Source organism: Epinephelus moara, chromosome 13 (genome assembly GCF_006386435.1).
Source record: "Epinephelus moara isolate mb chromosome 13, YSFRI_EMoa_1.0, whole genome shotgun sequence".
NCBI classification, from domain to species: Eukaryota; Metazoa; Chordata; class Actinopteri; order Perciformes; family Serranidae; genus Epinephelus; species Epinephelus moara.
This window is the reverse complement of record NC_065518.1, coordinates 128,176-142,034: the sequence shown is the minus strand read 5'-3', so window position 1 is coordinate 142,034 and position 13,859 is coordinate 128,176. Positions and strand designations below refer to the sequence as shown.

Genomic DNA, 13,859 nt, shown 5'->3' with positions numbered 1-13,859 from the left:
ACGATTCGATTATAAAACGATTATTGATGCATCTTTAATTTATGTATATTGATGCACTTTTTCACAACATACATTTCTTTTTGTCTCACTGAATAAGCATTCAACACTTGCAATTTTTAAAAACAGTGCATTTGTAATAAGAAACAGTTGAATTCATTCGCATTATATTTTATTAAACATATAAATGGAAATGCTTGCAAACTGGAAAGTTACAACTTCGTTGTACGGAACCAAAGGTAACAACAGCTATCTTAAATCACAAGATAAAATGCATAGTTAGAGTAACAAATGATTCGGTGGCGACAGACGTCCACGCATCACCTGTAACTGCGTTCCTACCTGCCTTCAACAGTGAGGCCATGACTTCTGTTTTGGTTTGATGGTAGAGTGTCGGTGAAATAGCGTCGGGATAGGATGGTGTATCTGGGCTCCAGTGTATGCAGCAGTGCTCGAAATCCCTGATTTTCCACGACAGAATAAGGACGCAAATCCTTGGCAATAAATGCCGCGATGGCCTTTGTAATTCGCTTCGCCTTTTCCGATGAGGGTGGCAGCTTTCTAATTGCTTCCTCGATTGTTCTCTGGTCGGTAGCGCCACTAGTTGCCGCAGCAACAACAGCCTGCCGTTTCCCTGACTCCTCCGTCAGGTGGAATTGAGTTACATGGCTTCTCATGTTTGTTGTGTTGCCAAAGTATTTTATTTTAGCACGACACAGCTTACATATAACGTGGCTCTTGTCCAATTCGCTTCTGCCGTCAACGTTGTAGAAGGAGCTGTTAAATTAGAAGGAGCTGTTCGGATCTCACGGCGAGGTGGGTAGCGGTCAGCCATGTTTGTTTTCCTCTGTGCGCGTGTCGCCGTGTCTGCTCCAGGTGCGCATCCCAAAGTGTCCCGGACATGACACGTACCGCGCTTCTTAGTTCCGCATTATTTAGAACCTTCTGTATTACTCTACTTAACAGATTTAAATAATCGAAATTTGGACATTTGTGAATCGATTCAGATTCGTCCACGTCCGAATCGCAATGCATCTAAGATTAGGAAATTTCCCCCACCCCTACTAATACTGATGCATGATATTGGCTTTTTTGGCCAATATCTGATATGCCTTTATGCAACAACTCATTTGGGCGATAACCGACATTGATATCAATATATCCACTTTTTCCCACCTAATTTTAGTGATCATCAAGTCTCTTCTACAGTGGAATTAACATCATATTATACTTGTATACTATCATCATGACGGCCCACCAGCAGATGGAGACATGAAATACAAAACGTTTCAGTGTGTGTAATATTCATTCATTGTGCTAAATAAGAAAAAGCATGTTGGCCGATTCAAATAGTTCATTTTAAAACCAATATCTGCCGATACCAATGACGTGCCACTATTATCATGCATCCCTACTGTCTAATATCAAACTATTGTCAACTTGTTACGAAAAGAGTCGCCTACACGTTATAAAGAAAAGGAAAAATCATGTTTAAATAGAACCATCTGTAGCCAAGGAAACGATGAGCTGTAACATCCGAACACTGCTGAAAAGAGAGTAAATCACTGTGAAAAGTCGGCTCCTTTAGATGAGTTAAGTTTTGCCATGTCAACAAAGGCCCACTGCTTTTGCCACAGTTTTAAGAGTGGAAGCGAAGTAAAAATACACCGCGATGTCTGGTAGGATATCATAAATACGGGGAAGAAAGAAGAGGAAGAGCGTGCTGCCGCCGCTAATGCATCAGAATTTAAAAAAGAAACAGCGATTTCTGATTTTTATGACCGTATAATCCAAACTTTAATTGAAACAAATGACAGCGTTTTCTGGTTTATTTTAATTTCAAGGACTTTTTGAGCACTTTGTTAAAAAGGCGGCTATTCTATTGTTATTCCAGTAGTTCTTTTTTTCCCTTCAAAATTCAAGCAAAGGACCTTGTACGAGTCCTGATCACATATCAATCACACAACTGATTATTGCAGACAGTAGGGTTGCAGTGGTTTACCGGTTTAATGGTACACGGCGATATGAAAGATGACAGTTATCATACCATGTACATTTGCTTACCTACCATATTGAAACAAATGCAACTGGACGGAGAATCTTTGTTAGTTATTTTTAAAAAGGAGACTTCCATTAACAAAATGGTTCCAAGATTCAATTATAGTCAGTCCCTCCAGAAAGACGTGATTATGCGATCGCATAATTCAACGCATAATCAGCCAAAGTCTGCATATTTATTTGGGGGCCGCATTTTTTCTAAGACGCCGCACAAATCGCCGATTTCCGCGCAAAATGCGCGAAATATGTGGGGCTTGCATAATTTCATAATCCCCGCATTTTCGTTGCAAAAAAGTCACATATATCTTAGCAGAAAGTTGAAAAATGTTGCGTTTACTTCACACAAGAGCAGCCCCTTTCCCCCTGTTGCCTTGGGAACATTATGAAGTGACGTAATAATAACGTGACGTGAACGTCATCAAAAAGCTGACGACCGCACGAGTCCGCAGTGGAGCATTTGAGAGGGAGGAGACAGGGGTGGAGGAGGAAGAGATGGAGGAGGGGGAGGAGATGGATGTTGAGGGAGAGGGGATGGAGGATGAGGATGGCAAATGATTGGCCAGTGTTAGAGGCTACGCATTCATAGTTTTCATTTTCACAGTGGACTGTTGTAGTTTCATTCAGGAGTTGCAACTTTACAGTTGTAAGATTGCACGTTTTTGTTACCAGTGGGTTAAATCATACTAGTTTCAAAAACCTTACAGTTGTAAGTATATTAGTAGTATGTACATTTACGTTACAGTAAGAGATTGCACTTTGTGCATTGGAAGCACTTATTTTAAAAGAAGATGTCTGTTTTGTATAGCTACCTCTGTAAAACAGGAAGCACACATTTTATTTTTTTATATTTTATTTATTCATTTTTACAGAAGTTGTAGCATATTCTTTTTGTAAAGCTACAGAACTTGTTTGACTCAGCAGTGTTTTGTAAGTTTGAGCCATGTGTTTATAAGGTCTGAAATAAAACAAGATGAGAACTTAAATATTCCCTGCACTTTCTGTGATATAGTATGCTTGCTTATCATAGGAAGTAATTAGAAATGACTCTTTACATTAAGGCAGTAGCCTAGTGAGAACGGGGTGTTGGGGGAATCACGTTTTTTCTCTTTTTCATCAAACCGCAGTTTTTGCAAGTTCCCGCAATTTTTGCAAGTTCCCGCGATTTCATCGCATAAAATTGCATAATTATCCCGCATATTCCATCGCATTTTTTAAGAAAACGTGCCGCATTATCAAGGATTTTTGCCCGCAACAACCACAAAAAAACTCCGCATTTTTCTGGAAGGTTTTCTGTGTGTTGAACCTACACAAAACCTTCTGTTTTCACATCTTTAAGGGTCATTCTGACCGATGATGATAATAAAGATTCAGTAATACTGTGATAATGTCAAACCGGCTATCTTACCGTTAAAGTTTCATACCATTGCAGCCATAGTAGACAGAGAAACTAAGGAAAAAGTAAGAACCTTGACTTCCTGTCTCAGATGCTCCACTTCCTGTGTCAGACTGTGGATGGTGTGGGCCTTATCCTCTGATTGGCTCTCCAGGTCCTGGAGGCGGGTCTTTGCACTGCTGAGCTGCTCTGATAGGCTGTCAGAAATGTCAGTCTGCTCTTTGAGCTTCATCTGGAGATCAGTCACCTGGAAACATCATTTAACGGACAATTATTAACTACATCAGTTATTGTTAATGCCATCTTTATAAACTCTGTACAATGAGACAGAGAGAGGAACATGTAGGTAAACATGGTACCTCTGTCTGGAGCTGGAAGATGCCGTTAACCAGAGCTTTGTTCTCCTTCATCAGTCGGGATGTTTCCCTCTGCTCCGACTCCAGAGACGAAAACACAGAGTCACAGTTTGGACACTCGTCCAGATCTACAGGAGACAGACAGTTATCATAGTTTCAGTTCTCTTACTTTACATTAAAGAGCAGTAAAGTTGTATTTCAATGCTAGAAAGTCTAATAAGTGTTAACTGGTGACTTCCAGCTGAATGTGTGTGTGTGGCTGCTCATAGTAACCTGGAAGAGCGCACCAGCTGATGAGTGTGTCCCCGAATTGCTCAAAGTAAAACTGAAGGCTGTTTTGAGGATGCTGTCAAGTTCGGTTCATGTCCATGTTCATAAACTCTGTGTGAGGGTTCAGCTCCTACCTGTCAGCTCCTGCACCTTCTGCTCCAGCACAGCCTGCTCCTTCTTCAGCTCCTCCACCTCCTCCTCCCGTCTCCTCAGCTCCTCCTCCAGACCCTTCCTCCTCCCCTCCCTCTCTCTCAGCTCCAAGATTGTTTCCTCTTTCTTGTCGTTTTCCTCCTGCAACCTCCAGATCTCCTCCTCCAGAACTGGAGAGCCTAAATAAAGATTAAAAAATAGTTTAAAAGAGGTAACACAGTGTAAACGCCATCCCTCCATCAGCTCCTCCTCCTCTCACCTCTTTTCTTTGCTGGTTCTCTCTCCTCCTCGTCCTCCAGAGCTTCACGCTGACGTTTCCTGCTCTCCTCCGCTCCTCCTGTCCTCCTCAGACAGCTGCAGGTCTGCTGAAGCTCCAACAGCTCCGACCTGATCGACTCCACCAGCTCCCTCTGAAAGACCAGGATGTGGGTTTTAACAGCAGTCACACTGTGAGAACGGGGTCCTACATATTTTACAAGGTCTGGTGATATTTGGTCTGTAGAGCTTTAAATCTGCCATTAAGGGCGGTGTTTGTCAGTGTGACACTGAGGACATTAAAGAGACAGAAAACGACCTGAAAGAGACAGGAAACAACCTCAAAGAGACAGGAAAAGACCCCCAAGAGACAGGAAATGACCCCAGAGAGACAGAAAATGACCTCAAAGAGACAGAAAATGACCTCAAAGAGACAGGAAAAGACCCAGAGAGACAGAAAATGACCCCAAAGAGACAGAAAATGACCTCAAAGAGACAGGAAACAACCTCAAAGAGACAGGAAAAGACCCCAGAGAGATGAAAAACTTTCACAAACAAACACAAAACAAATAAGACTCAAGACGTCTCTCAGGTTTCCTTCTGAAGTTAACTTATCAAACAAAAGTGTGTGTTTACATCTCTGGTGGCGTTCTCCACAGTGGCGTCCATGGCTGCCTGGAGTTTATTGATGATGTCATCTTTCTGCTGACAGATCTCCATCAGCTCCGACAACTTGTGCTGCTGCTGCTCCAGACTCTGGAAAACAAAGTGACGCTGTTCAGCAGTAAATAGCTTTCATTTTTTCCAAAGCATTTTCTTTAACACAATAAACTGTCTCACAGCAGAAACTTTTCACTGTGCACCACAACAACAACAACAACAACAAGAAAACAACACAGCAGACACCACAGAAGAAGACAGCGGATCAACAGTACCTCCCTGGCTTCCTGCAGTTGGTCATGTGACTGCTGTTTCTCCAATCGCAACGCTTCCAGCTCTGTAGATACACGTCATAATGGACAGAGGTCAAAAGTCAACGTTCCACATAAGAAAACACTCAGAGACTTAGACAATAGCCCTTTTTAGACAGGAGTTGTGCAAATTTGCAGGAAAGTCCAATCAGTCTTTTTTCAGCATTGGCAGTATAAAAACAAAATCGGGGAGTGCAGCAAAATGCCGCCTACCTACTTTTGTTTATACAGAATGTGCCTTTTTCGGGGCAATGGGGGGCGTGAGCAAGTAACAAAACGTGTAGCTCAGCGTGTGACGTAAACAGTGACGTGGGAGGGAAGCCGCGGCTGGTCAGTCCTTCGGTGATTCTCTCATAAGTTGGCCCGTCCTTCACCGTCCCCGTCACCTGACGGTTAATGGCCTCTTCGTTTGCGAGGACAAGGAGGGCGCGCAATTCCTTGTCTCCCCAGTTGCTCATCTTTACAGTGTCTGTCAGGTTTGTGTTTCCCTCTTGCTACTAGCTGCTCGCTAATTCCTGCTATCAGCTGTTTCCTGTTTATCCACCACCAGTGTCTCGCACGTGCGACGTCATCAACAGCTCCTCCCACAAGTCATCAACAGCTCCTCCCGTTGCAGAAGGCCGCCTCGGTCTGTTTAAACTAAAAAGGTTCCACCAATATGTCTACCCTACGAGGTGGAAAATTGGGCACCTCAGATCAACTCGCCAATCCGGCTCTGTGTGTCTAAACGCTCACAGCTGGCCGGCAAAACGACCCAACATTCGCCGTAAAATCTGGCAGTGTAAAAGCGGCTAGTGTGTGTGTATGTGTGTGTGTGTGTACCTGCAGTGTGTGCTTGCTCAGTCAGACAGCGGTGAACACTCTGGGCGTCCTCTTTAATCTTCTCCAGGTCTTCAGTCACTGAGCTGATGAGTCCCTCCAACTGCTCCTCCTGACAAACAATCACCAGTAATCAATCAATACCATTATTAATCAGTAATAACTGCCAGCAATGGGACACACTGTTAATGAAGAGTTCTTTTTAAATCACCTTGCTGCTGTCGGTGTAAACGGTCGACAGATCGACAGTCTTACTGACGAGGTTCTTCAGGATCTCCACTCTCTTCTCAGCTCGCTCCTCCAGGATCTCCCTCTCCTTCTCCAGGCGGTCACTGACACACACAAGCACGCACACACACACACACACACACAGAAAAACATTATCACCGTGTCACTATAAATACTCTTACTGTGTGTCAGGGATGATGTGTTCATTCTTTATGTTATGCCGTTAACAAGCAGCAATTTCCAGGATAGTGCATAATTAAGGGCGTGTCTGCTTTGAGTGACAGGTGGGTGACGTTGACAGGAAGTGACCACCATGAGACGGCGTATCATCTCTAGTCGACAACTCTCTGTGCTTCTGTTACGTGCCGTGTTGTGTTTGGTGTTTTGTGTTTTCTCTCTGGTTCTCTCTCGCCAGGTACCGCCCCCCCTCCTCCCTCCGCTGATTACCGCAGCTGTGGCCCATCACAGCGGTGTGATTAAAAACCCCCCTGGAACTGGAGCCGGTGGCTAGTGGGCCTCCGGCAGCGTGCAGTGCAGACCGTGGCTGTGTGCGTGGTGGTGTGCGCTCGAGTGTTTAGTGACCTAGTCCCAGTGTTTATTCTTCTGCCTTTATTATTGATTACTGATTGTCTGTTATATCATTCGTGTTGCTAGTCGGCTCCCCTTATTTGGGAGTTTCTTTTGTGTTTGCAATTGTAAATAAATCACTGCCTTGCAGTCGCTTTAGTTTACCCCCGTGTTCTTATTTGTGTTAATTGTTACCTCCCCTCCCCTAGGCCTTTAAGGGTTCGTAACAGTTTTGGGGGCTCGTCCGGGATAGGTCCGTAGTGGCTGCCGTTTTTTATTGTGATTGGCTCCGGTGTCTCTCACGGTGAGTAGTGGTGTCTGAGTGCCATCAGCCTGTGGTGAAGTGGCGTGTGTCTTCCCCAGTCGAGTCAGGTGAGTGTCCAGCTGGGCTGAGTAATCAGCCTTTCCAACGGGTGAGTGTCCAGCTGGGCTGAGTAATCAGCCTTTCCAACGGGCGCTCTTTTGTTATTTTGCCTTTTTTATTTTCGGGGTTAACTCTGGGCGGGGATTTCACTCTCCAACGGGGGCTGGCTTTTCAGGGTTTCGGCCGCTGATGTTTTGCCTGTAAGACGCCTCGAGCCCGGCACGCCCCAGAAGACAGTTAGGTGAGTTTGTGCTAGGCAGGCTCTGGGGAAGTTTCTTTTTTTCCTATAACACCGTGGCTGTTTGGTCTCCCACTGTGTGCGTGTGTGGAAATGGCAACGTTTAACATTGGCGTGTTTGTGTCTAACCCGTCTTTGACTGTGTTGGATAAGTGTAAAAAGAGTGATCTGCGTGCGATCGCGGATCATTATGAGATCGTTGTGTCAAGTGCTCTCACAAAGGCTGAGCTTAAAGCCGTCATTTTGGAGGGGTTGTTGAATAGAAGAGTCTTAAGTTTGCCGGCTCCTGAGGATGTCTCCCAGTTGGTGGTCGGGGCAGCAGCCTCCCCGGGTGTGAGTCCTCTGGGAGCGCATGCGCTTCCAGCAGCGGAGGGCCGCTCGGATCATCCGACTGGTGAGACTACCGAGCCGCCAGTTTTCACTCCTGTGGTGTGGAAGGATGGCATGACAGGTAAGCCGGTCACATTGCCGCCTTTTGTCCCGATCTCCGCGGAGTCAACTCCCGGCTCCAAGTTGGACGCCCGGTTGAAAATCCGTTTGGCTCGACTCCAGTTAGAGAAGGAGGATCGTGAGCGTGAGTATCAACTCCAGCTTAAGAAGCTGGAGGCGGACACCGCTGTCAGGCTGCGCCAGGTGGAGATGCAGGCCCATTCAGCTTGGTCCTCTGATGTCCAATCTACATCAGGTCCAGCCGTCTCGTTTGATGTGAGTAAACACATTTCTTTGGTCCCTGTGTTTTGCGAATCAGAGATTGAGTCCTACTTCGGCGCATTTGAGCGTATTGCCGCTGCTTTGCGCTGGCCAGAAGATGTGTGGGCTATCTTGTTGCAGTGTAAGTTGACAGGCAGCGCTCAGGAGGCTTGTTCTTCCTTGTCAGTGGAAGAAGGGCTTAGTTATGACAAGGTTAAGAGTCCTATACTGCGTGCCTATGAGCTTGTGCCTGAAGCTTACAGACAGCGTTTTCGCGGTCTCAGGAAGACGCCTGATCAGACCCACATTGATTTTGCCAGAGAGAAAGGCATTCTCTTTGACAGGTGGTGTGCAGCGTGTAAGGCTAGTGACTTTGCTTCAGTACGGGAGTTAATGTTGCTGGAGAAATTTAAGAACTGTGTCTCAGAACGTGCTGCGGTATATTTAAACGAGCAGAAAGTGACCACTCTGCAACAGGCTGCCATTCTGGCTGATGAGTACACGTTGACACATAAACATGTGTTTGTTAGACGTGAACCTGCTCATCCTGAGTCATCTCAAAAGGCTGGCTCACCGATGCCTAGTGCTGCTGTTTCCACCACTCCCAAAACTGAGAGGCAGTGTTTTTTTTGCCGTAAGACAGGCCACTTAATTGCTGACTGTGTCGCCTGGAAGCAGGGGTCCACTTTGAAACCAAAGGGGGTGGGGTTGATAAAAACATCTCTCAGTGACACATCCATCGTGTCAGGAGTGCCAGATGACTGTTTTAAACCTTTCATTTTCTCCTGTCATGTGTCTCTCACAGGAAAGCTGGAGGACCAGCACCAGGTGAGAGTCTTACGTGACACTGCCTGCTCCCAGTCTCTCATTCTTTCCAGTGTACTGCCGGCAGGTGTCACGTCTGATGTGAGTGCTGTGGTTAGAGGAATTGAAATGGGTTTTGTTCCTGCACCCCTGCATCAGGTACATGTGAAATCTGGTTTAGCCACTGGTTTTTTCCCTGTTGGTGTCCGCTCCTGTTTTCCCATTGAGGGAATCGATTTCATCATGGGAAACGACATTGCTGGCGGTAAAGTATATCCTGTGCCTGAGGTGGTTACCGAGCCTATTTCCCAATCTGATAAAGATGATGATCTAGTTAAACGGCACCCTGATGTTTTTGCTGTTAGTGTGTTAACTAGAGCCCAGGCCCGTAAGCAGGCCCAGGAAGTTGATTTATCCGACTCTCTGTTTGTGTCTGCTCTGTCCCAAGATGTGTTGCCCTCTGGTCGTGGTTTGGTGGATTGCGGTCTGAAGGAGCCAGGAAAGGTGACTGAACCTGTTACTGACCCTGTCACAGCTCCTGCAACCCCCTTGCCCCTACGCCGTGAGGCGCTCATTGCTGCTCAGGCAACAGATCCCTCTCTAGCCAAGTGTAGGGCAGCTGCTGTGGAGAAACCTGATAAGTGTGATGGTAAACAGCCCTTTTTCGTCGATAATGGTGTCTCGATGCGCAGAACTTGCAGCACCTGCCAAATTGGGGGTAAACCTAATCAACCTCTGCCGCCTGCTCCCCTACAACCTGTCCCTGTTGTTGGTGTAGCCCTGCTGTTCCTTTTGTTTAGAATACTGATTGTGAACATGCATTTGCTGCTGCTAAGTCTCTCCTCTGCAGTGCTCCAGTGCTGTCTGCGCCCAACTTCTCTACGCCTTTCAAACTCGAGGTGGATGCTAGCGCCATTGGAGCTGGAGCGGTGCTGCTGCAAGATGGTGACGACAACGTGTGTCATCTCGTGTGCTACTTCTCGGTGAAGTTCAAAAAAAGCATCAGCTGAACTACTCAACGATTGAAAAAGAAACCCTAGCCATGGTTCTCGCCCTGCAACACTTTGAGGTCTATGTTGACTCGACCTCTATCCCTGTGACTGTCTTCACTGATTATAACCCGCTTGTTTTCCTGATGCAGATGTATAACAGCAACCAGCGGTTGATGCGCTGGGCACTCCAAGCCCAGCGTTACAACATTGAAATCAAGCACAAGAGAGGGGCTGAAAACCTAGTGGCTGACATGCTGTCCCGGGGGGTAAGAATATTAAGTGTTGAGTTGTGTTAAGGCTGTGAATCCAGCCTCTGAGTGAATTTATTTATTTTTGCCAACAAACCTGCGGAATTGTGGTTTTCGGGAGTGAGTTCATTCTTATGGGTGGGGGTGTTACGTGCCGTGTTGTGTTTGGTGTTTTGTGTTTTCTCTCTGGTTCTCTCTCACCAGGTACCGCCCCCCCTCCTCCCTCCGCTGATTACCGCAGCTGTGGCCCATCACAGCTGTGTGATTAAAACCACCCTGGAGAACTGGAGCCGGTGGCTAGTGGGCCTCCGGCAGCGTGCCGTGCAGACCGTGGCTGTGTGCGTGGTGGTGTGCGCTCAAGTGTTTAGTGACCCAGTCCCAGTGTTTATTCTTCTGCCTTTATTATTGATTACTGATTGTCTGTTATATCATTCGTGTTGCTAGTCGGCTCCCCTTATTTGGGAGTTTCTTTTGTGTTGCAATAGTAAATAAATCACTGCCTTGCAGTCGCTTTAGTTTACTCCCGTGTTCTTCATTATTGGTTATCGGTTATTTGTGTTAATTGTTACCTCCCCTCCCCTAGGCCTTTAAGAGTTCGTAACAACTTCTGATCTGTAACGTTGACAGGAAGTGACCACCATGAGACGGCGTATCATCTCTAGTCAACAACTCTCTGTACTTCTGACCTGTAACGTTGACAGGAAGTGACCACCATGAGATGGCGTATCATCTCTAGTCAACAACTCTCTGTACTTCGTTCTGATTTGCAGCTTTTCAGACTTATTTTGTGGCTGAATATAATTTGTAGCTTCTTAAAATCTGAATGAGGATAGTGATAGTGAGATACTGGCTACAGTGATGAAACAAAATCAGCATCAGATGGACTGTATTCATAATCAATACACCACAATAATATAAATAACAGTGTTTCCCATACATTCATTTATCTGTGGCGGTGCGCCACGAATAAATTATCTCCGCCACATATAGATTTTTATGCTTTTGGCGCTACCTGTTCGACCTCGCTCATAAACACATTACAATGGGACTCACTGTCTGTGAATGTAGCTTGTCGTTACAATTCCGGTGCAATAGGTGGCGGTATGCATCGTAAAGACGCAGTTAATGCACCTAGTCCGCCAGAAGAAGAAGAAGAAGAAGAAGCAGACGTAGTAGCAGAACGGATCCAAAGACCTCTCAGTACAAATATGTGGGCAAACAAGTCCAAAAGTGGTCCAAACAACTCTAACTCATCATGTTATATTAGCCTGTGTCTGTATTAACATAGCTGGAAGCTCAACATGTGCAGAGACATTAACTCACGCTGTTAGTAGTGTTAACTGCAGCGCGAGTCCCGTAGCAGCTCGCCCCCGTTAATCAATTACAGCGGCTGCACCAGCAACGGGAGCGGCACGACAACCACCGCCTGTCGTGCAACAACTCTCTATTTTACGCGGCTCTTCTATTTTTGTCGCGCTACGCTCCCCTACGCGACCCTCCAGCAGATAAAAACTACATGAAATAGTGTGCTAAACGAGCACAATGTGTTTTTAAATGAATAAACCATTATCAGAGGTGATATGTGATGATCTTTTTTCATGCATTTACCCATGTTTATCCGTGACATTGTATAAATGTCCGTGGCGGACATTTGAAAGCGAGTAGATGACAAACAGGCCCTAAGGTTCTGCTCGTTAGTAATTAACTCTGACGTTGGATGTTCACTCTTTCACACAGATGAGCACCTGCTGTAGCAAGCCAACACGCTTTCTGTGGTCATTTTGACTTGACCAGCTGACTTCACTACAAGCTGATTGGCTGTTGAAACAGGTGACGTGCTTTAAAACCAGCCGCCGGCCATTTGGCCAGCTGAATGTCAGGTGACACCATCAGTCGGCTTGAGTTGAGGTCAGACCGACAGTTCACACCATGAACCAGTCTTTGGTCTGAACTGGACTTAAGAATCGATTATTTCCCCCTGGTGTAACCCCAGATGCAGAGTACAGGTGTAGCTGTCACTATTGCAGTGTGTTTTCAGCTCATGAAAATTAATTGCAATGTCTTTGTCAGCTAAAAAATTGTTGCTCAGTCTTTGGTTGTACTAAAACACCTTCTAAGGAGTCAGATGTTCAGTTTTGCTGGTAACATTTTTTTTTATTGGTTTAAAGCCTATTTTTGATAGCAAAAATTAGCATTAGCATTATCGCAGTTAGCTGTAAATGCACCGTGCCAACTAAGCTAGCAGCTGACATTAGCGTGAGGGTTATCTACCGCTAATAGTCCAAATATGGCTCCAAAAATCCACAATGGTGACAGCCAGAAAGCCAAACTCCCAAGGTTTCAGAACAGGAGTCTAAAGCAATGGCTGACTTTACACTGGCAGATTGGTTATTTTGTACAGTCTGCTGTCATTTCTCGGTGCAGACTGTGTTTTGGTCACATGATCATGTTACCTGTAGTCTTTCTCCATTTTGTTGAAGAGATCCATGAACTCAGCGCTGACTTCTTCTCTGATCTGAGCCTCCAAAACCAAACGCAGCGCCGCCTCTCTGTCTGACTGCTCTCACACACACACACACACACACACACACACACACACACACACACACACAGAGTTTAACTCAACATTTCTTCAGCTTCATTAAAAAACTAAAACATCTTCAGAAAAGAAAATAATCCTCTGTTACCTTCTCTTCTACCTCCATGGTCCTGTCCCCTTCCTCCTCGTCTTCCTCACCTCCTGCCTCCAGCACTGTTCCCTCCATCCCACTCTCCTCCATCTCCTCCTCCTCGTCTTCATCCTCCTCCCCCCACTCCTCACCACCCTCATCCTCCAGCACGTCCTCCAGGGTCGTCTCCCAGGCAACCAGCGAGCTCTTCCTGCCCCGCCCTGATACATTTCTGCGCCGGTCTGCCTCATCAATGATCATTGACAGCTCCATGGCCGACCTGTGGGGGGCGTCGTCCAGCACCGCCGGTCTGGAGTTTAATACCACCACCTGGACGGAGAGAGACGGAGGCTCAGCTCTCTTCATCAAACAAACCAACACAGCAGCCATCACTGAAATAAAGGTTATTATCTAAATAACTTAAGTGTGGTCCCAACTACAGTCAGATCTCTGAGCGGTCAAAGTGCAAATGTACGATGGTAGTTTACCCAAAATGGCTTTATAAATAAACAAATAACAGTGACTGAGCCTACGCATTGTCAAAGATGGCCACCCAGCCCTGGAGTAAAGAGTACAATGACGAGTGAGGGCTTTACAGTTTGTAACAAACCTCAGGGCACTGTCATATACAGTATCTAACATGTGCAAACAGTGTGCGGATGCATTCATGTACAATAGATCACCATAATCAAGAACCGGTAAGAAGGTAACAGAGATCAGTCTCCTTCTGGCCTCCATAGAGAAGCAGGACTTATCTCTGAAATAGAAACCAACTTCAGTCTCAGCTTTT

At 45.9% G+C, this 13,859-nt stretch overlaps 1 protein-coding gene across 2 annotated transcripts in view; it reads right to left on the bottom strand.

Annotated features, from left to right (window-relative positions):
• Window positions 1-13,859, bottom strand: part of LOC126400050 (kinesin-like protein KIF20A) — a 42,227-nt gene that overhangs the window by 13,565 nt on the left and 14,803 nt on the right. For both annotated transcript variants that reach the window (XM_050060471.1, XM_050060472.1), the window contains exons 14-23: window positions 13,088-13,399; window positions 12,854-12,957; window positions 6,481-6,601; window positions 6,273-6,381; window positions 5,415-5,476; window positions 5,116-5,235; window positions 4,484-4,634; window positions 4,209-4,403; window positions 3,808-3,932; window positions 3,522-3,695 (exon numbers count right to left, since the gene is read on the bottom strand). In XM_050060471.1, coding sequence (XP_049916428.1) covers window positions 3,522-3,695; window positions 3,808-3,932; window positions 4,209-4,403; window positions 4,484-4,634; window positions 5,116-5,235; window positions 5,415-5,476; window positions 6,273-6,381; window positions 6,481-6,601; window positions 12,854-12,957; window positions 13,088-13,399 — 1,473 coding nt within the window. The remainder of the gene's footprint in view (window positions 1-3,521; window positions 3,696-3,807; window positions 3,933-4,208; window positions 4,404-4,483; window positions 4,635-5,115; window positions 5,236-5,414; window positions 5,477-6,272; window positions 6,382-6,480; window positions 6,602-12,853; window positions 12,958-13,087; window positions 13,400-13,859) is intronic.